The sequence below is a fragment of the Streptopelia decaocto genome (genome assembly GCF_964273445.1).
Source record: "Streptopelia decaocto genome assembly, chromosome: 1".
In the NCBI taxonomy this organism is placed as follows: domain Eukaryota; kingdom Metazoa; phylum Chordata; class Aves; order Columbiformes; family Columbidae; genus Streptopelia; species Streptopelia decaocto.
The window spans coordinates 208,322,924-208,343,363 of NC_138663.1; the positions used below are offsets into that span (position 1 = coordinate 208,322,924).

The 20,440-nt window shown below is 46.3% G+C and overlaps 1 protein-coding gene across 1 annotated transcript in view; it reads left to right on the top strand.

Moving 5' to 3' along the window:
- The window catches only part of GDPD4 (glycerophosphodiester phosphodiesterase domain containing 4), a 45,700-nt gene that overhangs the window by 9,709 nt on the left and 15,551 nt on the right, over positions 1-20,440 (top strand). The window contains exons 2-6 of the mRNA XM_082060616.1: positions 9,654-9,862; positions 10,700-10,803; positions 11,861-11,954; positions 17,305-17,364; positions 18,863-18,961. Of these exons, the coding sequence (XP_081916742.1) occupies positions 9,680-9,862; positions 10,700-10,803; positions 11,861-11,954; positions 17,305-17,364; positions 18,863-18,961 (540 nt within the window). The 5' untranslated portion in view covers positions 9,654-9,679. The remainder of the gene's footprint in view (positions 1-9,653; positions 9,863-10,699; positions 10,804-11,860; positions 11,955-17,304; positions 17,365-18,862; positions 18,962-20,440) is intronic.

A 20,440-nucleotide genomic window follows, 5' to 3' on the forward strand; every position in this document is an offset into this window, starting at 1 on the left:
TAGAATAGTGTGGGTTGGAAGGGACCTTCAAAGCTCATCCAGTGCCACCCCTGCCATGAGCAGGGACATCTTCACCAGCTCAGGTTGCTCAGAGCCCCGTCCAGCCTGGCCTGGGATGTCTCCAGGGATGGATCATCCACCACCTCTCTGGGCAGCCTGTTCTAGTAATTTACCACCCTCATCATAAAAAATTTCTTCCTCACATCTGTCCTGAATAGGAAGACCGAGCGAGGAATGAAAACATCCCAAACTCTGAAACCAAATAAATTGTTCCTTTCCTCCAGGCTGCTGGGATGTGAGTGCTGCTGGGTGATGATCCAGGAGAGCTGCCTGTGCTGGGTGTCTTGGGCCCTGAAGAGATCTGTCACCCAAGGTTCTGTCCATGGTCACCCAAGGTTCTGCCTATGGTCACCCAAGGTTCTACCCATGGGTTGTCTGCACAGGGACATGACCACACAGTTAAACCCACTGATCTTCCTGCCTTGCTGAGCAGAATCCATGGCTCACACAAGCAGATGGTTGAAAATCAAATGAGCTGTACAGTCTTCATCTGTTGCTCCCGTTGTGTTGTTGGACCAACCTTCAATCGGGAAACCGAGGCTCTTGGTGGCAGTTCCTCTGTGTTCGTAGATTGGTGTCCAGTCAGGGAATTTCACAGAACCACACAGAATCGACTGGGTTGGAAAAGACCTCAGAGATCATCCAGTCCAACCCTTGGTCCAACTCCAGTCCATTGACTAGATCATGGCACTAAGTGCCATGTCCTATCTCAGTTTAAAAACCTCCAGGGACAGTGAGTCCACCACCTCCCTGGGCATTTGAGTGTGGATCTTGTTTGTCAGATTACCCTTTTACTCTGAAGTGGGTTCAAAAATTCCTTGAGATGGCTCACACAGAAATGTGGTAGTGTTTAATTACCCAGAAAAGATTTTCCTCTGGGAACAGCAGAACCACATTCTTACGGTGCAAAAAACGGGCCAGCCCTCATGCCTTCGGATGCTGTAGATAACTAAACAGAGAAACCTCTGGCTGGCAGCACAGAAAACATCCTTTCCTCCCTTTCCCTCCCTCCTCGCAGGGTTGTTTTACTCCAAGGTCTGAACTTTAACACCAGCAGCTTGGGGGAGGGCCAGCGCCGGGGGTTTCGACACGGTGGCCGTCCAGGGCCCCCGTCCTTTGTCCAGGCTGAATAGAGCTCTGCAGAGCTGCCGGGCAGAGGTATGTGATCTGCAAACCTCTTTTCTTCCCTCTTCTTGGCCGACGGACAAAGTCTTCCCTCGGAGACGATGCTGGCGGCGGTGGCTGCCCTGGGTGGGGCTGTGGGGCTGGAGGGGGTCCCCCACGCTGCGTCCCCATCTCCTCGTCTCCCCTGAACAGCGGGGCACAAAGAGCCGCTTAGGCATTCACAGGAGCAGAGAGGGACCCGCGCCAGGGCATGCCGAACTGCACAAAATGGGATTTATCTTCAAAGAAATATTTCCCTGCTTTCTGAGCTCCTTTTTTTTTTTTTTTTTTCCAAGGGATTTATTCCTCCTCCTCCCCAGGCAGGCTTTGAGGCATGGAAACACTTTTTTTGCATCCCCGTGGTTGCTTTTCAATGGTGGGAGGGCGACTTCTTAGAAAGCCGTGGACCACCCAGGGGCAAAGCCCAGGGCTGTGCCCCACAACGATGAACTGGTGATGATGCACCAGCACAGCAAGGACAAAACTCCTCCCTTCTCCTGTTGAGCAAACTGCAGTGTGGGGAGCAACATTCACCCCCATTTAGTCATACTGAGTCTCCATTTTCAGGCTTGACCTGGAGATATGAGCTCACTGATGCTCCTGATTCCCACTTTAGGTGAGCAAAATGATGCTTAAACACAGACGTCTCACTGCTGCCAACTGGGACCAAGATCGGGCAGGGCGGTAGAAGGTCTCTGTGTGGTCACAACTGGAAAGCTGCTGTTCCTGAGACCACTTTTAAGGCTGTTTTTTGCCTCTTCTCACCTGTACTGCCCAGAAGAGGGACACCAACTTCCCCAGAAGGCTGGCTGTCCTTACACAGGGGATGCCAAGGGGGCTATAACATGTTTGTGAGTTATGTTAATATATCAGCTATATGAAGAAGTTCAGGGTCAAAGAGAGAAGGTACTGCTGATGAGTCAGTTTTGGGCCCCTTATCCCAAGAAAGGGCTTGAGGTGCTGGAGCGAGTTGAGAGAAGGGAACGGAGCTGGGGAAGGGGCTGGAGCACAAGTGTGATGGGAGCGGCTGAGGGACCTGGGGGGTTCAGCTGGAGAACAGGAGCTGAGGGGAGACCTTCTGATCTCTGAACTGCCTGAAAGGAGCTTGGAACCAGGGGGGGTCGGGCTCTGCTCCCCAGGAACAAGCACCAGGAGCAGAGGAAACGGCCTCAAGTTGCACCAGGGGAGGTTGAGGTTGGATCTTGGGAACAATTTCTTCCCCAAAGGGCTGTGGGGCATTGGACCAGGCTGCCCAGGGCAGTGGTGGAGTCACCATCCCTGGAGGGGTTGGACAGACACAGAGATGAGGTTCTTAGGGACGTGGGTTAGTGACAGTGTTGTGTTAATGGTTGGACTTGATGATCTTGAAGTTCACTTCCAACCAAAATGATTCTATGATTCTATGATCAACAGGGCCAAAGCTACTTGTGCATTCTGCCCATTTCTGTGATTCTGGGCAAGTGCCCGCAGAGCCTTTTCTTGGATCAAAATTTTCTTACACCAGGAGCCATGCGAATACTCCCTGGGAAAGCAATTCCTGAAAAACACATCATCTGAGCTATTTAATACATGTGAATATCTACCTTTTAGAAGGGTTGTTTTATGTACCAGATCCTTTTTCAGATCCTTCTGTGGCCAAAGAGGGCCCTATCCACATTTTAGTGTGGAGGAAAATATGGAAAACAGACATGAAAGTACAAAATTCTGCTGTGCTTTGGTCAGCATTTGATGCTGGATTTCGGGATTTCTTTGCTGCCCTCAACCAGAATCTCCTCTCCCCCATTACCACTGACAAAGCTATCAGCAATTGCTGCCACCTGGGGCTAGGAGAGCACCTTGGGTTGGACACAGGTCCCCCTTTCCTCCCCTTGGGACTGGAGTGTCCCCTCCCCAGAGCAACAAGAGCTTGTGAGCCACCTGCTTGCCCATTTCCTCCACCATGATGGAGGAGCTGCAGCTTTAGTCCTCAGGACCAGGGAGACCAAGGTCTGGTGTGGCCTGATGGCCACCAAGTATGCTGGGCTGGTGGCCATGAGTCACCCCCTTGCTCGAGTGGAGCAGTGGAACTTCCTAGAAGGACAGTTGGGGCCGTTGGAACGTTCTAGAAGGAAGAGGGGAAGGTGCAACTGTCTACAAGGAGGGCTGGGAGAAAAGCGAGTGAGCTGGGAGGACCTCTCTAGAAGGTAAGTAGGATGGACCTCTGTAGAAAGCAGCTCTCAGTCAAAAATAGTTTAAACCTGGACCCCAGCTGTGCTGGGTTCAACCTCCCGTTGCGCCTCAAGTGACAGTTTCCCAAGCTGAAATTGTACCCATCTGTGCTAGGCCCATGCTTTTGCTCCTTTCAATGGAGGGATGCCAGTGTTGCGCAAACCTCTGCAGAAACAAAACCATCCGGCCCTTTCGTGAGGTTTCTGAGTAAGAATAATGGACAGGAATATGTTTGAGTCCAGCCAAAGATGTGACGTTTGTGAAAATGTTTCTCCACCACTTTTTTTTTTTTTTTAATTTAAGCTAGTGTTCATCAGCTTTGTTCAAAACACTTGTTTTGTTCCTAGCAGGCGAGAAGGAAAATCTATTGTAGTGCTGGGAGAACCTTTTACAAACACGACGATTTCCCCTTGCCTGTTTCCACGCAAAGCTGAAAGTATTTGTATAAAATCCATTGTAAATGCTTTGAGGCTTGGCCAATAATTTGTTAACGTAGACACCAAAGTGCTTTGAAGATGAAGAAGAACATCTGTGATTTCTGATCGTGATGATTATGATTAAACGAGGTTTCTGCAAGTGGTTGTGGATGATGAGTCATCCCCAGGCGCCTGACGTAGGGGACAAACATGCTCCAAACATGGGGGACTACTGAGAGAGGGACCTTGAAGGAGTAGAGAGACACTGGACAATTTTGGGGAGCAGGTTGGAGGAGAAGAAAAATTGATCTGTTCAAAAATGTGGTTCAACTTTGGAGCTTTATTTCCTATAACATTCACTCTGGAATAAAGCCAGGGATAAAGGTGCCTTCCCTACCCTCAATTCTCATGGGCAACACCTGGTTTTGTTTTAAGGTGAATAGATCCCACATTGGAGCGAGGCTTGCTTCCATACGTGTAGAAGTTTGGGGCAGGCAGCAGTGGTTCCAAACCTCATCTCGCTCATCCCCAGCTATGGAGGGTTCCTCAAGGGCTTGTCAAATTGAGCCCACAAAGTTGATCGGTTCCCTCAGAAGATCTTGCCTTAGAGCATTTGGATGCGACCACAGATGAGGGACTGTTTGAGCAGACCACACCACCTATGTCCAGCACAGCTCCTGCCGGGGGTCTGACCTTTAGACTGCAGCACAAAGAGTCGTCTGTGATGGGGATAAGTCCCCATGCAATCCTAATTGATGCAGTATTTTAGCTGTATTTGGTTGAAATGGTTTTGATTATTCGTTGTCTGTTTGAAGTGTGGTGGTGTATTATAAAACACAAGGCGTTAACCTTGGTGGAAACCTCCCCATCACTTTGAAAACCACAGCCGTGTTGGAGGTGAACTACAACAAATTAAATAGAGAAATATTGTCCCTGTTATTCCCTGTTTACCCCTTCTACTTCCACATTTATTCATTGTTCCCTGCATTGAGCCCTATTGTTGCTTTGAGCTAATGGCACCCCGAAGCCAACAGCTAATCAATTAATGAGATGTGTTATTCCCAGGCTGCACATACTCCATGGGATCCCACACACAAGTAAAGTATAATTAGAGCTTATAAAGAAACTGTTGAAAGTCTTAGTGATAAATCATAATTATAAACTGCCAGGGAAAGGAAAGTATATAGAGTCTATACCCTTTCATAGGGAGATTATGACTAGCTTTGTTTTATTTGATCCTTTTTCCTCTGCTACGTTAAACCTTATTAATTCCCTGAAAAGAAATTGAAAGCAGATGATGGTGAAACAAAAGGGATCCTCGGCTGTGATCCAGAGCCTTGGGCAGAAATGCAGGTTTAAGGGATGCTTTTTGTTGAGCTTTTCTGGCTGTTGGTAATATGTTTGCAGCTCATGGTGAGGGTGATCAACCAGTAGCTTGCCAGGAGTTTGATTTTACTCCTTTGTATCTGCTGGTGTGATGCTGTGGAAGCTCCTGAGTGGAAGGGCAGGAAACAATGCCCCAGAGAGTGGTGGGATGACACCAGAAGTCCCCATGCAAAGGAGCTGCAGGTGGTGGAGGAGCTCAGCTCAGTCTCAAAGCACCTCCCTCTCCTGGTATGGGGTTCACATTCTCTCCAAACCCTTTAGAAAAGGTGGTATGAACAAAGTGGACATCACTCCTATCTCCTGCCTTCCTTTGCCATCAAGATGTTCAGGGCAAGCTTGGGTGCTGAGGAGCAACATCTCCACATCCCTCACATGGTTTCTGGTACCAAAACATATATATATTTTTTTCCAATTCTCTTCTCTAAGCTGACCAGAAAGCGTGTTTGTAATATCTGAAAAGAGCCCTGCACCCACCTTGCCCACGTGCTGTTACATATTGTGTTGGAGAAAACTAGTTAGATACAGGAGAAAAGAAAAAGACTCAAAATGCCCAAGGATAAAGCTATTGGGCAATGCCAATTTGGCTGCTATACCTTTTTACCCCTCGAAAGATGGATGTCCTAGCTCTACATCACTAAAGAAGATGAAGATTCTCCCTCTTTGCTTGTGCGCTGGCCTCTCAAGCAAGCTCGGCTTGCAGTGCCTTCTGCTTTCAGGCCATGTGGCTGAATGTTTCCTGCTTTTTTCTCCCCTGCTCCTTCCTCTGTCATCCCCCCAGAGCTATTTTTCATGCTTTTCCTCACTCTCTGTCAAGGAGTGGGAAATGAGCAGCCCCGTTCAACTGCCTGCAATTATGGGGACTCTTATCTGCGAGCAAACAAAGTCTCTGTTTGCAAGGGAAAGACCTGAGACCTCTTGGGTTTATGGAGCTGAAAAACATATGTTACCGCTTTCATGGCTCACTGGCTAAGGAGTCCTAAACTTTGCTCTCCTACTGATGCATGTTTTCCTGCTTGCTCTTTGTTCCCTTGGCTTTCCCAGTGGGTGCATTCAGATTTGCTCTTTCCCTCCTCTATCCGTTTACCTTTGCCTGGCAGAGATGGGCGGCGATTGCAGATGACCTCTGAGTTTTAAGAGCACTCTGCTTCAAATCTAGACGTGAGCATTGTAAGGCCTTTTGCTGTGTCATAGAATCATAGAATCATTTTGGTTGGAAGAGACCCTCAAGGTCACTGAGTCCAACTATTAACCCAACTCTGTCACTAACCCATGTCCTAAGAACCTCATCTCTGCGTCTGTTCAACACCTCCAGAGATGGTGACTTCACCACTGCCCAGAGCAGCCCGTTCCAATGCCCGACAGCCCAAATTGTTCCCAAGATCCAATCTAAACCTCCCCTGGCTACAACTTGAGGCCATTTCCTCTGCTCCTGGCGCTTGTTCCTGGGGAGCAGAGCCCGACCCCCCCTGTCTCCAAGCTCCTTTCAAGCAGTTCAGAGATCAGAAGGTCTCCCCTCAGCTCCTGTTCTCCAGCTGAACCCCCCAGGTCCCTCAGCCACTCCCATCACACTTGTCCTCCTGGCGATGACTGAGTTGCTCTAAATCCTGACACAGATCTCCTGTCTTTAGGCCTCTGCATCTACCACGTGTTGTTGTATTCTTTACTCTTTAGATGGTTGCTGGGTCCACATGCTGGGATATTTGTTCAAGTCAGATGCTTGTGAATTCAAATACTTCAACATTTGTTGTGATCTGAGATATGGCAGATTCAGCCAGACCTTGGGAAAGGTGTTTTAATGGCTTCTGAGTGCCTCACTGCAGCTGTAACAGCAGACTGGTAATTGTGAGCAAGGAGGAAACTGTGGGGTGGAAGGTAATGAGAACCTGAAGAGTGGCTGAGGTGTAAAGAGGGAGCTTGCATTACGTTAAATGCAATGTATGAGCATATGAAGGTGGGAAATGGGAAATGCCAGGAAAATCCCAAATAGCAGGTGACTATGGACCTCATACAAAGATGGTCTGAGGAGGAGAGAACATGAATTACGAGAAAAGACTATCAAAGCTGAGGTTGTTTAGTCTGGAGAGGGCTGTCCAGAGAGGTTGTGGAGTCTCCTTCTCTGGAGACATTCAAACCCACCTGGACACCTTCCTGTGTGATCTGCTCTGGTGACCCTGAGTTAGCAGGTGGGTTGGACTGGATGATCTCCAGAGGTCCCTTCAAACCCAGCCAGCCTGTGATTCTGTGACTGGGGGGAAACATCCAAACCATTGTGAAATATGTAACAGAGGAAAGGCTTAAGCTGTTCTAAACATCCACCGTGAACAGGACATGAAGTAGTGGGCTTTAACTGTATCACAGAAGACTAGACATTGGGGAAAAAAACTCCAGCACATTTTAATGCTAAAGTTTGGACTGGATTAGCCCATCTTGGGACTTGGCGGGATCTCCGTCATTGGCAATTTTTATGAGGGGTAGTCTGACACCTGGGTTTGACACCTGACATGTTGCTGTAACCAGCCAGATGGAGTGAAGAGTGCTTCGAGGTCTCGGCTGTCTCTGTTTTCCTATCAACCTGGAATGAGAATAGCAAGCTTCATGGCCCTCTGACAGCGAAACTGATAGTTTTGGCCTATTGTCCTGAATTCCGATTGCAGAAGGACAAGGGCTGGGCAAGAATGGATGCTGTGTTTCAGTTGCAGCGGAACTCATGGTTTAGGGATCCTCGTAGGAGGTAAAAATACTACAACCTTATGGTATATGACACCCTTCTGGTAAGAGCTATGAGTCTCAAATATATTCCAAAGACGTGGCAGGGGTGACTTGGTAATTGCTGGGTTTATGCCAGGTGTGCTTGAGGACGGCCCATGGAGACAACAGGATCATCTGTCATCTGCACCACTCGCTGGTGGCATAGCCCTCACACCCCCATCTGTGCTCTAGGTAATTCAAGAGCAGGATCGATCGCTATCTTGCCATGTGAGATTGGTATCAATTTTTTACAATGGGGTGACGTACTGGTGCCCAGATCCAATACTGCTGAACTTCCAGGGAAGGAGGTTGTAGCGAGGAGGGTGTTGGTCTCTTCTCCCAAGTAACAAGCAATAGAACAAGAGGAAATGGCCTCAAGCTGCACCAGGGAGGTTTAGATTGGATATTGGGAACAATTTCTTCCTGGAAAGGGCTGTGGGGCATTGGAACAGGCTGCCCAGGGCAGTGGTGGAGTCACCATCCCTGAAGGGGTTAAACAGATGTGGAGATGAGGTTCTTAGGGATGTGGTTTAGTGCCAATGTTGGGTTATGATTAGACTCGATGATCTTAAGGGTCTCTTCCAACCAAAATGATTGTATGATTCTATGGTTCCTTGCACCCCAGCTGCCAGTAGACTGGCACGTTTGGTAAGGGTACCAGCGATGCATCATTTCAGTTTTAACTTGTGTCTTATGTCTCTATTATATTTGTGCCTTCTGCAAACTGATAGTGTTTTTAGAAGTGTCAGTTTGCAATGATTTATCCACTGATTTCTGCAAAGATACGTCAGACTCTGAGTTAATTGCGAACAATTCATATGCACATTTCATCCATGGGTATAGTGCAGGAAACAGTTCATTTTGGTCTTAAATGACTGTTATTACTTCAGATAGATCAGGGAAATTGGACCCCAAAGCTGGGACTTCACAGCAGATATGCAAGCTTGTGAACATAGTATGGGCTCAAGGATACTATGGCAGTTTTTAATGCAACAGAAAGGCATCTCTGGCTATTTTTACTCTAAAGAAGTGCTGGATAATGATGCTTCTTTGTATGCTGAAGCAAGACTTCTTTTTCTAAACCTTTCTTTGCCATCTTGATAGTGCCTTGCTCAGTGAACCTCTCTTTGCTGGCACAAAGCCCTGTGCTATTTGCTTCACTTTGCTTGTGATTTACCACCAAGCTCTTGGTTTAAAATCTTGGTTATGAACAGATCTCCTTGTGTGCATCTTTACAGCTACTCTTTCTACCCTTGAAAAACTGCGCCAAGTGAAGTTTTTTCAGTAAGGAAATAATTTTTAATGAAGGGATCATTCTCTGCAGTGCTGCAGTTTTGCCAGGACAAGAGACCTGTGTACCTGGAGAGTTTTAGTCCCTTTCCTACATGAGCTAGTTAAGTCGGTAACAGGTTGCATATGGGCCACAGAGATGTTGAATTAATTCCTATGGCTAAGTCTAGGCTCAGGTTAATCTGACATAATTCGGGAATCTGCACAGAGTGTGTGATTTCCCTCAGAAGTGGTTCAGAGCACATAAGTTACAACCAGGAGTACCTGATGGTCACAGCAGCCTCTTGAGAAATCTTCCTCTCTTTTCTTCTGATGTGAAAAAACTTACCCAAAAGGAACATGGTTTACAGTCTCCCCATAAAACTTGTGGTCTCATTTCAGGAGGAAGATGAGATAAAGCCAGTCCAATGGAGTCCAGCTCCACCAGCCTCAAGAGGCTCAAGTTCGGGAAGCTGAAGGTGGTACGTCGGCGCTTGCTCCAGAGGTACGAGCATCAGCCCTTCATCTCCTGCCTGGCTGGGTTCTACAGCTGCCGGTGGAAGCGGTACCAGCGCAGAAGGACCGAGCCTGGGAAATGCTGCTGCAAGACGGTAAATTAACTCAAAATCAGCACAGACGACGATTTCTGTGTAGGGACGGGTCAGTCCAAGCTGACAAGTGACATGTTGTGGGCCAAAGGCATCCCTGCCCAACATCATTTGGAGCTCACTAAGTTAGAATCATAGAATCATTTTGTTTGGGAAAGACCTTTAAGATCATCAAGGTCAACTGTTAACCCAACCCTGCCAAGGCCACCATTAAATCATGTCCCTAAAAACCTCATCTATGCATCTTCTAAACGCCTCTGGGGATGGTGACTCCACCACTTCCTTGGGCAGTCTGTTCCAATGCCTGAAAACCCTTTCTGGAAATAAATTTTTCCTAATATCCAATTAGATTGTTAGATTTTGGCTCTAAGTGATGGATGTATTGCTGTGTTTCCATGGCAGACTCAGTTTTTCTGTGCTGCCAGGCAGCCAACAAATGTGTGGTGGCAGGAAAGGACTTTGCACCAAAGCCTCCAGGCCAGTGCAACATCTCAAAGCCATAGGCTGAAATTAAAGAAGGAAAGTTTGGCTTGGGTGTGCAGTAAAAATTGTGAAGATGGCTGCTGCCTAGTGCAATTCTCTCACACATGAGGTGGTTAAAATCCGGCTCATTTGAGTCATGAGATCTGTTTTCCCTGAAAAATAAATACCGTGGAGTACGCTTTTGAGGCCATCTCCCTGGTCACAGAGGGCATGGAGGGAAGTCATCTCCACCTCTGCTTCTGGAGATCCAGCATCAAGCCACGTGTTTTATGAACAGACTAGAAGTATCTGCTATTTGCTCTACTTGCTTTGGGGTAGACGAGGTTCTGACCACTTGTCCTTCCTCTCCCTCTCCAGCGGGAATGTGTCTTTTTCCCACTGCTTGTTGGAGCTTTCTGCTTTTCTCTGATCTTTCTATACATGTGGAGTGAAGCAAAAAATGACTACAATAACTTTGACTGGTAAGTACCATCGTTTTCTCCTCTTCTGCTCCTCAGGAGGTCCCCAGGGTGGTGGGAAGACATGAGTACCCTCCCCAGCAGCTCGTCTGCAGCAGGACACTTTAGACATGAGCCAAAGATTTGGCTTCTTAAGCTCTTGGTTACAGCATCCAAATTGAATATCCAGTGACTTCAGAGGTGCTGAGGCTCTTCTCTTCGTTTGGCGACAGTTTTTAGGTGCAACTGTGAATTTCATAGAAAAAGAAGAAACATAATCACAAAAATTGTGAGTGAAAGGGACTAAATAGCTCTTCCCTTTCCTCCTCCAAGTCTTTTTTTCCTCCCTGTTCCTTCTGAAGAAATGTAGAGGCTGGCATCAGAGGCATTGCACCAGCTATCTCACTGCAAAGAGAATTGCATGTTCCCAGCCTTGAAAGTAAGAAATATCTGTCAGGGATTAATGCAAATCCTTTGCTTCTGCAGTACGTAGGTTACAGTTATGCAAACCTGGCCCCTAAAAATTAAGTGAAACCAGCTCAAATATTATGGGGAGGAAAGGTGTAATGATACTATTCATCCTTATTGAGCCTTTGGGTAAAAAGCAAAGCTTCCCTCTCTCTCCCAGGGCAATCCCTCTACAGCTCCTCCAGATTTCTGGTGTTTTCTCCTTCAAAACCTGACTCAAATTACCTTTTTGCTGTGGTGCACTGAACAACCACAGGCAGACAAGTTGGGCTGTTGGCCTGAGTAATTTCATTTTACTCTTTCCCGAGGCTGCCTTGTCTGCAGCAAGGTGCTGTGTCCTATAGTCAGACCAGGAGCTCTTTGGAGCAAGACCATCATTTGGTCCTGTATTTTACTCCCCCCAGCACACTGAGTTATTAGTTGGGTGGCTAATGCAATAACAGATTTGGGGAAGGAGGCGCTTAACCGCTTTTGCCTGTTACAAGGTAGATTATCCCTCCCTCCTTCTTTGTTTTATTAATTTGAAGATTTCAAAATGTCGAGGAACAGGGCTGTTTCCCTCCAGTCCATGTGCTGAACATAAACACTATCATAACATTTTATTACTTTTTAGGTATAACTATGGGAACCTGGGCTTCTGGTTTCTCTGGTCTCTTGTTCTCCTGATTGTGGCCGCGATCTTGTTCACGTACATCACGCTGTTATTGGTAAGTATTACTCCTTGTAAGTTTGTTCTGTAAACCGTGACAAAGCTGGCCATGATTTATAGTCCTGAAAAATAAACGTAGGGATGACTTTAATGTGTCATACCAAAACTCAGCCTATCCCTGCAGATGATCCCTAGACAGCGGATATCTCTTGAAGATTTGAAACACAATGAGTAGTTATGGTACTTTCTCCACATGTCCACCTGAGGATGACCAGTTGCAACTTCAGGGTCTCTGAGCCAGATGTAGTTTCTGTAATTTCTTTCAACGATTTCCCTTCGATTCATTTATTCAATATCTCCTTGAACTCAAGTGAAGATGTGCCAGCAGTGGCTGGGGCTAGATTTAGGGGAAGGTAAAAATTGTCGTTCTGACAGCAGGGAAGGATGGGGCTCTGAATCATGTAGCAGCAGTGATATGTCATCAAAGCTGAGTTATTCCTCTAATCCTAAATAAAAATGCTCATTAGAAGAAGGACAACATTATCACTGAAGCTGCCTTCAGTCTCTCTATTTTGCTAGAAGGGTTTCTCTCCAGATGTGTTCACAAATACTCCTGAAGTTTATACCCAAAGAGGCACCATTCCTAAAATCTCCACTTTTCCAAATTCTGTGAATTCTTCTCGGGACTTTTGATCTACTGTCTGCCTTTGTCACTGGAAACATACCAAAATAAGGCATTTCCTAACGTTTCGACCTAGTCATCTTTTTTCCCTGTCCTTACTCTCACAGGGACCCCCAAATAGAGATCTGCATCTGTGTTTCCACCCTCTGCATCCAGAGCTATAGGCTAAAAAATGACTTTAACTCCAGGACTGGAGTCCTTGTTCAATCTCATGCCTGCTCAGACTTTAATTTTGAAATAGCAGGTGCTGGGGATGAGGTTATAGCTTTGACTCACCTGTGTGACCAAGACAACCAGCTTTTATCTTCAATTCCTGCTGTTCTTACCCAATCCCTCATGTGTCATCATATAGTCAATCTGTAAATTGTTCATGGCAGGGAATCTCTTTTTGCTTTGTTCACGCAATGCTCAGCACAATAGGTTTCTGGGGTCCTTTGCCTCAAAAAAATAGTGATTTTATTCTAGTGCTAGCAATAAAAAACCAAAGTGATAAAGAGGACAGCTGCTTGGCCATGCCCACGGCAATCAGTAGCATCATAAAAGCAGCAGACTAACTGAGCTCTGAGTAGGACAAATAGCAATATTTAATTACAAGGATTTTGTGACACCTTGGTGACCCCAGGGCTCGATGTCTACTATTCAGTAAAGCCCACCTGCCTTTCCCAGTGGCCATGGAGCTGTGAAGGTGGTTTGGTGGTTAAAATGCTACTTTGGGCAACCCAAAGCTTTGCCAGAGATGCCCGTGTGACATGGATACCTCTGAGATCAAACCTCAGCAGGCTGCAGATCTGGAGGCAACCTCAGGATCAGAATAACCATCATAACACATGCTAGAAACGGGCTTTACAGGATTTTCTGGGCTTGGGGAGCCTGAAGACCCCTGGGCTGGTGTATCAGCTCAGTCATGTTCTGTCTGGATCCAAACAACAACCAGAGTGCAAGCAGTGGACTTTCTTAGAGGAGTTCAATGTCTTTGGGAGCATGAATATGATGGCCACAAGCACTCAGGGCAGGTGATGGGCAAAGCCAAGCCAGAAAGGAAGATGGGAAATATGAGGCAAAATTGCTGTCCTACATGGTTCAGTTTAATCTTGGACCTACTCTTCGTTGTGCAGACACAACCTCCTCCTTCCCTCAGCAGCTCAGTTCTGTCTAATGACAGCATTTGCCCTCCTCAGGAGGGTGAGCATGGATAAACGTGGAAGCATACAAGTAGTCTGGATGCTATCAGACAAGTTCTACAAGAGGAACACCACAGAGGTACCTCTGCTCTGGGCGCAGCCCCTGCGGCGAGGGTCCATTTGCTACTTGCTTTCATGAAGCTGCTAAGCATCCCACCCAAAGCTGTTGGGTATTTCTAAGGGCACTTGACCTGCTTGGTTGCATCACCATGTCATCATGTCTCACTTGGCAAGACTTCTGTAGGTGTCTATGTTGAGAAGTGGGTGTTGGAAAGCACAAGGTCCCACACCATCAGGTCTGTTAACCAAACAGGATTAGGTCTTGAAGAAAAGGGGACTGAGGAAAGTAATCACCACCACCATTCATGCTCCCACTATCTCAAAGTACGCAGGCTCACATGATGAATTGCATCCCATGTTCTGGTTGAACGGTGTTGGATGGAGCCTGTCCCTGCACGTGTTGCAGGAAGGACCAGAGACCTTCACCCAGGCAACGTTTCTTTATGATGTTTTGCATCAGTGACCCATCACATCAGAAAACAGAGCACACTGATGCCCTTGTTGGAGCAGAGAGATTTTATAGCAACCAGTGGCAGGTCTGGTTTTGTTTGGGAGCACCATACCCTCTTCCTTAATGACGGCACCCAACTGGAGCCCGCAAGCCTGCTTCCATGACCTTATTGTGAACCACTGAAGCAAACACTCTTCTGCCCACCAGCAGCTGAACAAAATGCTGCACAACAAAGCACTTGCTGTCTGTGCAAAGATGTTCTCTGTTCACATGCATCATTGTCATTTTTTTTTCAAACAATCAGTTTCAATTAATTCAATTGTTATCACTCTACAAGACAATTTTCTCAACCCTATTAGAGCTAAAAGGTTAAGCTGAGGGGTCTAATTGCAGAACAGTTCATGCTCAGTGGAGAGGAAAAAACTTTTCAAGCACCATCCTACTGTTTTCCTATCTGCAGTTCAACTGTGTTTGTTCCAATGGTTTTGGGGAGGTGACTCAGGACTGTACAATATAAAGAGTTTCAGGTGTGTTGTGGCCTCTGCATTTGTAGGCTAAGAATGAACTCAAAAGAGTACATTTGCACTGAATTCCAGAAAGTGATCTCAAACATCCATCCCTAAGAGACTGGGGTACCAGAGAAGTTCTGAGTTGCTGCATTTTTGCTAGAAAGGGAGTGTATGGACCTGAATTCTGCTGTTGTGAACATCTAAGTGAGCAGATGTTTTAGGTGAGCTAAGTGCCTCCACATCCTTGCGGTGGTAGGTTCAGAGCCTGCCTAAGCCTCTCCAGCAGTACTGAAATAAGCACAAGGTCATTCCCACGCTGAAGTAGAGAGGAGTGAAGAGTCTGTTGTCCATCGTTTTGCCTCATAACCTTGTGGTCAGTGCACCCACACAAAAAGGAGGAGACAAAGGTGCAGTCCCCCTTGTGGCAAATCCACCTATCTTACTAACTGGAAAGCTTCCCTTAATTACTGCTTTGCAGGTAGGTGGTGGAGGGGAGACACTTCCACACCTTATACTGAAGAGAAGAATGCAATTGTTGGAGGCTCTAAGGTTAAGGGAGATGATGGGGCTGACAAGAGGGACCTTGGCGTGAGCCTCAGCAGTGCCAATCAGACACATATTGGTCACCTAAGCACACATGTGTGTGTACTTGTTTTAGGCAATCCCAGGATACGTGTGGAAGCAGTTTGGAGGTTGGTGCTGGTTGTCCCTTTGCCTGAAGAAGTTCGGTTCTAGGTGCAAGCTTTGCTAAAGGCAGCTGCTCTGCACAAAGAGCATGTTGTACAGGTCCTGTGGCAGCTTTTGCGTAGCAGGATGAAGTTAGATGACTGTGGCTTGAGATGTTAAACTTCAGGGGTGCACAGAAAGCGAAGAAAACTCAAGCTCTCTGTGCCAGAGCATGCGGAGGATAGGCCTTGTCCACATCCCATCAACTCACTGAACCATCAAGATGTGTTCTCCTACGGCGACCAGTGGTGCAACAGCAAGAGTTTCTTCTTCACCCTCTGAGGAAGAAACCTGGTGATCATTCCTCTTGTAAGCTGATAATGAGATCTTGTTTCCATCCATCGAAATGAGCTGGCCCTCTGATGACATTCCCAGGTGTGATGCACAATTCATTCAAAAGTTGTACTGCAATAACAGGGGATGGTCCATTTGAGCATGACCTGTGAATTAAGTGTATGGCTGTACCTTAGGCAAGGACCAGGTCTGTGTAAGATTGCTTGCAGAAAAGGGGCAAAGAGTCTTTTTTCTTCCTTTTTCTGAAATATCTTATTTAAATGGGACTGCCTTAAGATCTTCAGCAGTAATTAAAGTCTCTCTGAAATGCTCCTGTGGTTACTCATCACGTCCCAGGTGTAGGATTCGATTAAAGGAGGCTAACATATCAAGAAACACTTAAAAGCTGATCTTTATTCTCTGCTGAACTTATATCTTGCTTCAAATCAGCATGATCCTAGAAAGAGAGTGTGTTTGTAGCTGGACGGAAAACAACTGACATTCCTTTGTAGTTGCATTTTGGGGAAGTAGAACACCTTCTCCTAAATCTGTATTCACATAATCCCACTGTGTTAGGGTCTGCAGGGGCATGCACCATAAATGATACTTCTGAGTGGAGCACTGATGTCTCTTAACATATACTTTTCTCTAAACTTTGATATCTGGTGATACTGGTCCCTAAATTGTCCTGTATAGTGGCTGGGAATCTTGCCCCAGGCACTCCAGATTCCTGAGCCTAGACCTGTCCATTTTCATGGCAAGAAGGTACTTCTCCTGGTGAAATCCATCACCAGGTTCATCAGTTGTTTAGGTCTGGGACAACTTGAAGAAACTCTCCATCAGGCTTTCCTCATCCGTTTTTTTCTTGGCTTCTCGGGTTGTCCTCTGCCCTGGCGGGGGTTTGCACATCTCACAGGACCCCTCCCCAAGGGCTCCAACTCAACATGAGAAGGAAAGAACATGCCAGCCACCAAAAACTAGAGTCTTTTAACGTCCAAGGCAGTTTTCACTGTTCTGAGATGTGCCTATCTCTTGTGTTTCCTGCGATTACTGTAGAAGTGTTGCCTCCTTCACTGCCTACTCTGTGTCTTTGTGGTGCTTTGGGGGCATTTTTCTAGTCCCTGACCTCTCTCCCACGGCCTTTAATCACGACAAGTGCACAGAAAATAGGCAAGGGTTTTTCTGTACATACAATAGCAGTTGATCCTGGCCATCATTTATTTCTCAGAATTTGTACTCACAAAAAAAAGTCATCCAAATTGTGTAACCTAAAGTGCCCAATTGTTTGTTAGCCAGGAAAGGGCTTTGATCCTACAAGGCAGCTTTGCTTGGCCATTTCAGAAGCATTTTTGCTGTAGCAACAAACGTTTCTCTCCATACACCTGTCCTGCTAACAGCCATGACATTGTGCAGGAAGACCTGGTATAAAGTGACTTCCCAATGCAAAAATAATTCCAGAAATGCCTCACTGGAGATACTTCACAGTTTTCTTCCAGGATACAAACAATCTTTTCTTGATTTCCCAGGTCCTAGCGATGTGTTTGCTTGCAGAAGGTCAGCAGCTGTATCTACACTGGAGCCACAAGGTGGGATAAGTCAGGGGTTTCTGGTAACTCTAATCCATGCTTTAAACCAATTGGGTCTGTGGTGTTTCTCAGCATGGAAAACATCTTAGATTATGGGCAAGAAGGAAGAAAGGGAAGAGGTTAATCTTTAGACACCCATAAGAATGATATCTCCACCTGAAGTGATCCTTTTCAGTCAGTTGTGGGAAATGAATCCTCTGGTCGTAGACATCTAAATTGAGATGAGATGAATCACACCTAAAGAACCCCTTCCCCCCACTGACACCAAAAGGAGGTTGTGGTGACTCATTCAGGTGATGGTGTCTATATTTCACATGTTGACATGTGGTGACATGAAGACAAAAGCAAAGTTTTCGTGAGAAGCACAGTGTAATTTTCTGTAGAAAGCTCCAGCAGCAGTGAAAAAACAATAAAATCTGGCATTTCCAAGGCATCTTGGTGCCTTATGACTTTTGATCATTGGGTTGTTTGAGAAATGACACCTGGAGATTTGGAAGGTGCCGAAACCAATCTTCAGAGAGCTGTTGCTGCAAAATGGAGCATTAGAGTCACCCTCCTCAAGAAATCCTTGAGGTTATGTAAGGCATTTAAAAAATGAGCTTCTAGCCATGCAGTTTAGGAGATTGTAATTCTTGCAGTGGAAGGGAATAGCTGAATGTGCAGATACTTGATCTTGTGTTATGCCATTTAAGTAACAGAAACACAGTCATCTTTGCTGTTGAAAATTGGTTTCCAGAAGAACCAGAAAGTTGTAGAACAATTTGTAAAAAAAAAATAATTGTGACTTGTGTGGAAGAGATTGGAGTGAATTATTAAGGTGTTGGTCTGTAGGATCACCCTGAAGAATGGTTAGGGCTTTGGTCCTGTTTCTACTTGAACGTAGTCCTTGGCAGATAGATGATGTACCAAGAAGAACCTGCCATCACAGCTGTGCTGGTACCAAACTGTGCAAGAAGCCAAGAAAAAGACTGAGCTACTTCCTTGCTTTTTTGATTATAAAGTGAACTCCCATCTCTTAATTATGCAAGTGTTGCTGAAGCCCTGTTGCGCAGCAGCTCATAGCACAAGGAAGCTGTGTTGCTCTCTCTTTTGGGTGGAATTAATCACTTCTGAATGGAGCCATTTGCAGGTTAGGGTTTTAAATGTAAGCTGATTATCCAGGCTCCATCTAGAACAACAGAGATGGACATCTCCTATCATAAAGGAAACAGGAATAGGTCATCTATGGAAATTCCTCTCTTTCTTCAGTGATTATAGAGGGAGTCCAGAGGGCTGACTTTATTGGGTACCCAGCTCTTAAGATCAGTCTTGCCATGTAGAAAAGCGTTGTTGGTCTAGTTTTAGTCCCATTAGATCTCTCTATCTTTGAACTCGCATAGTCAAGCTCATGCGCCCTAAACTTATCAAGTCCAAGTTGCTTCAATAAGCCTGAGTCAAATGGATTGCATGCCCTGTGCGGAAATGCTGAAGCTGATTTTTTTCTTCCTAACCTCCCCAGATTGGGACTTTTCTTGTCCTGGGCTTCTCTATCACAGCCCTCTTCATATTATCGGTGCTCTGGGGAGATCAATGGAAAACTGTCCGCCTGTCATTTCAGGTAAGAGGGGCTAGGAGGTCTGTTTGAAAGAACAACTTGTTCATAGAAGTGTTTTGTGGTAAATGGTAAAAAATATTCCATATGCTGTTTTTACAGGAGTTTTCTTGGCAGTGTACGTCATTTAGAGAAAACTTTATTATGACTTAACATTTCCTATTGGGAGAAAGGAAGCCAAGATGTGAGGTTGAGTTTCAGGCTACCTGATGTAACATGTCCTAGTTTGGAAAGTTACATCCAAAATATTGTAGGTGTAGTTATAATTTCCAGGTGCCCAGGGCAGGTAAATCAGACCCCTTTGGCTGGCAGGGTTGCTGGAGCAAGAACTTTCTCCCTAATTAGCTCCTGCCAGTTCATCAGCTTTAGCATTAGCACAATTTCAGTGCGCCGTGAGTCAGAAGAGCTTCATCTCCTAGGGGCATGACAGCACTGAGATTTTGGGCAGCAGGTGGGGAACGTTGTTGTCAAGTGGGACAACTTGTGGGATACTGTGTTCAGTTTTGGGGCCCTCATGACAAGAAAGTCCTTGAGGTGCTGGGGCAAGTTGAGAGAAGGGAACAGAGCTGGTGAGGGGCTGGAGCACAAGTGTAATGGGAGCGGCTGAGGGACCTGGGGGTTCAGCTGGAGAACAGGAGCTGAGGGGAGACTTTCTGATCTCTGAACTGCCTGGAAGGAGCTTGGAGCCAGGGGGGGTCGGGCTCTGCTCCCAAGGAACAAGCGCCAGGACCAAAGGAAACAGCCTCAAGTTGCACCAGTGGAGGCTGAGGGTGGATCTTGGGAACAATTTCTTCTTGGAAAGGGTTGCAGGCATTGGAACAGGCTGCCCAGGGCAGTGGTGGAGTCACCATCCCTGGAGGGGTTGAACAGACGTGTAGATGAGGTTCTTAGGGACATGGTTTAGTGACAGTGTTAGTTTAACAGTTGGATTCGATCTCAAAGGCCTTTCCAACCAAAATGCTTTCATGATTTCGTATACGAGGTCAGAGTGCATGGTCTGAGATGTCCAGGACATTTGAGACTCTGAGCAGACCTGAAGGTGGAGGCAAGAGTTGCCCAGTGGTGTTTAGTGTCTGAGCATCCAGGTCCCTACATGTATTGGGAAGAAATATATAGGCCTTTGTCTACTTAGCTGCCTTGTGGATGCTATTTGGACATATCACCTCTCCTCCATGTGGCTTAGGGCTTGTGAATATTGGGAGAGCAATGCATACGGATGGGAAGAGGAATCCATTTGTAGCTCCAGAGTTTTGGAAGTCTCTTTGAGATGTGTTTTTTGTAGGGTGTGGTTAATTGCACTTTCCTGCTCTGCAGAGTTTGGTAATGGTTGGGCTGTCACAGGTGATGAGAAACCATCAGATTCTCCTCCCCCTTACAGACTCCAGGGGACGTGGATGAGGAGAAGGAGATACAAGAGGTTTGGGTTCCCCACAGATGCTATTTATTTTAGGTGTTCTTGCCCTTTCATAGAAACATAGATTCATA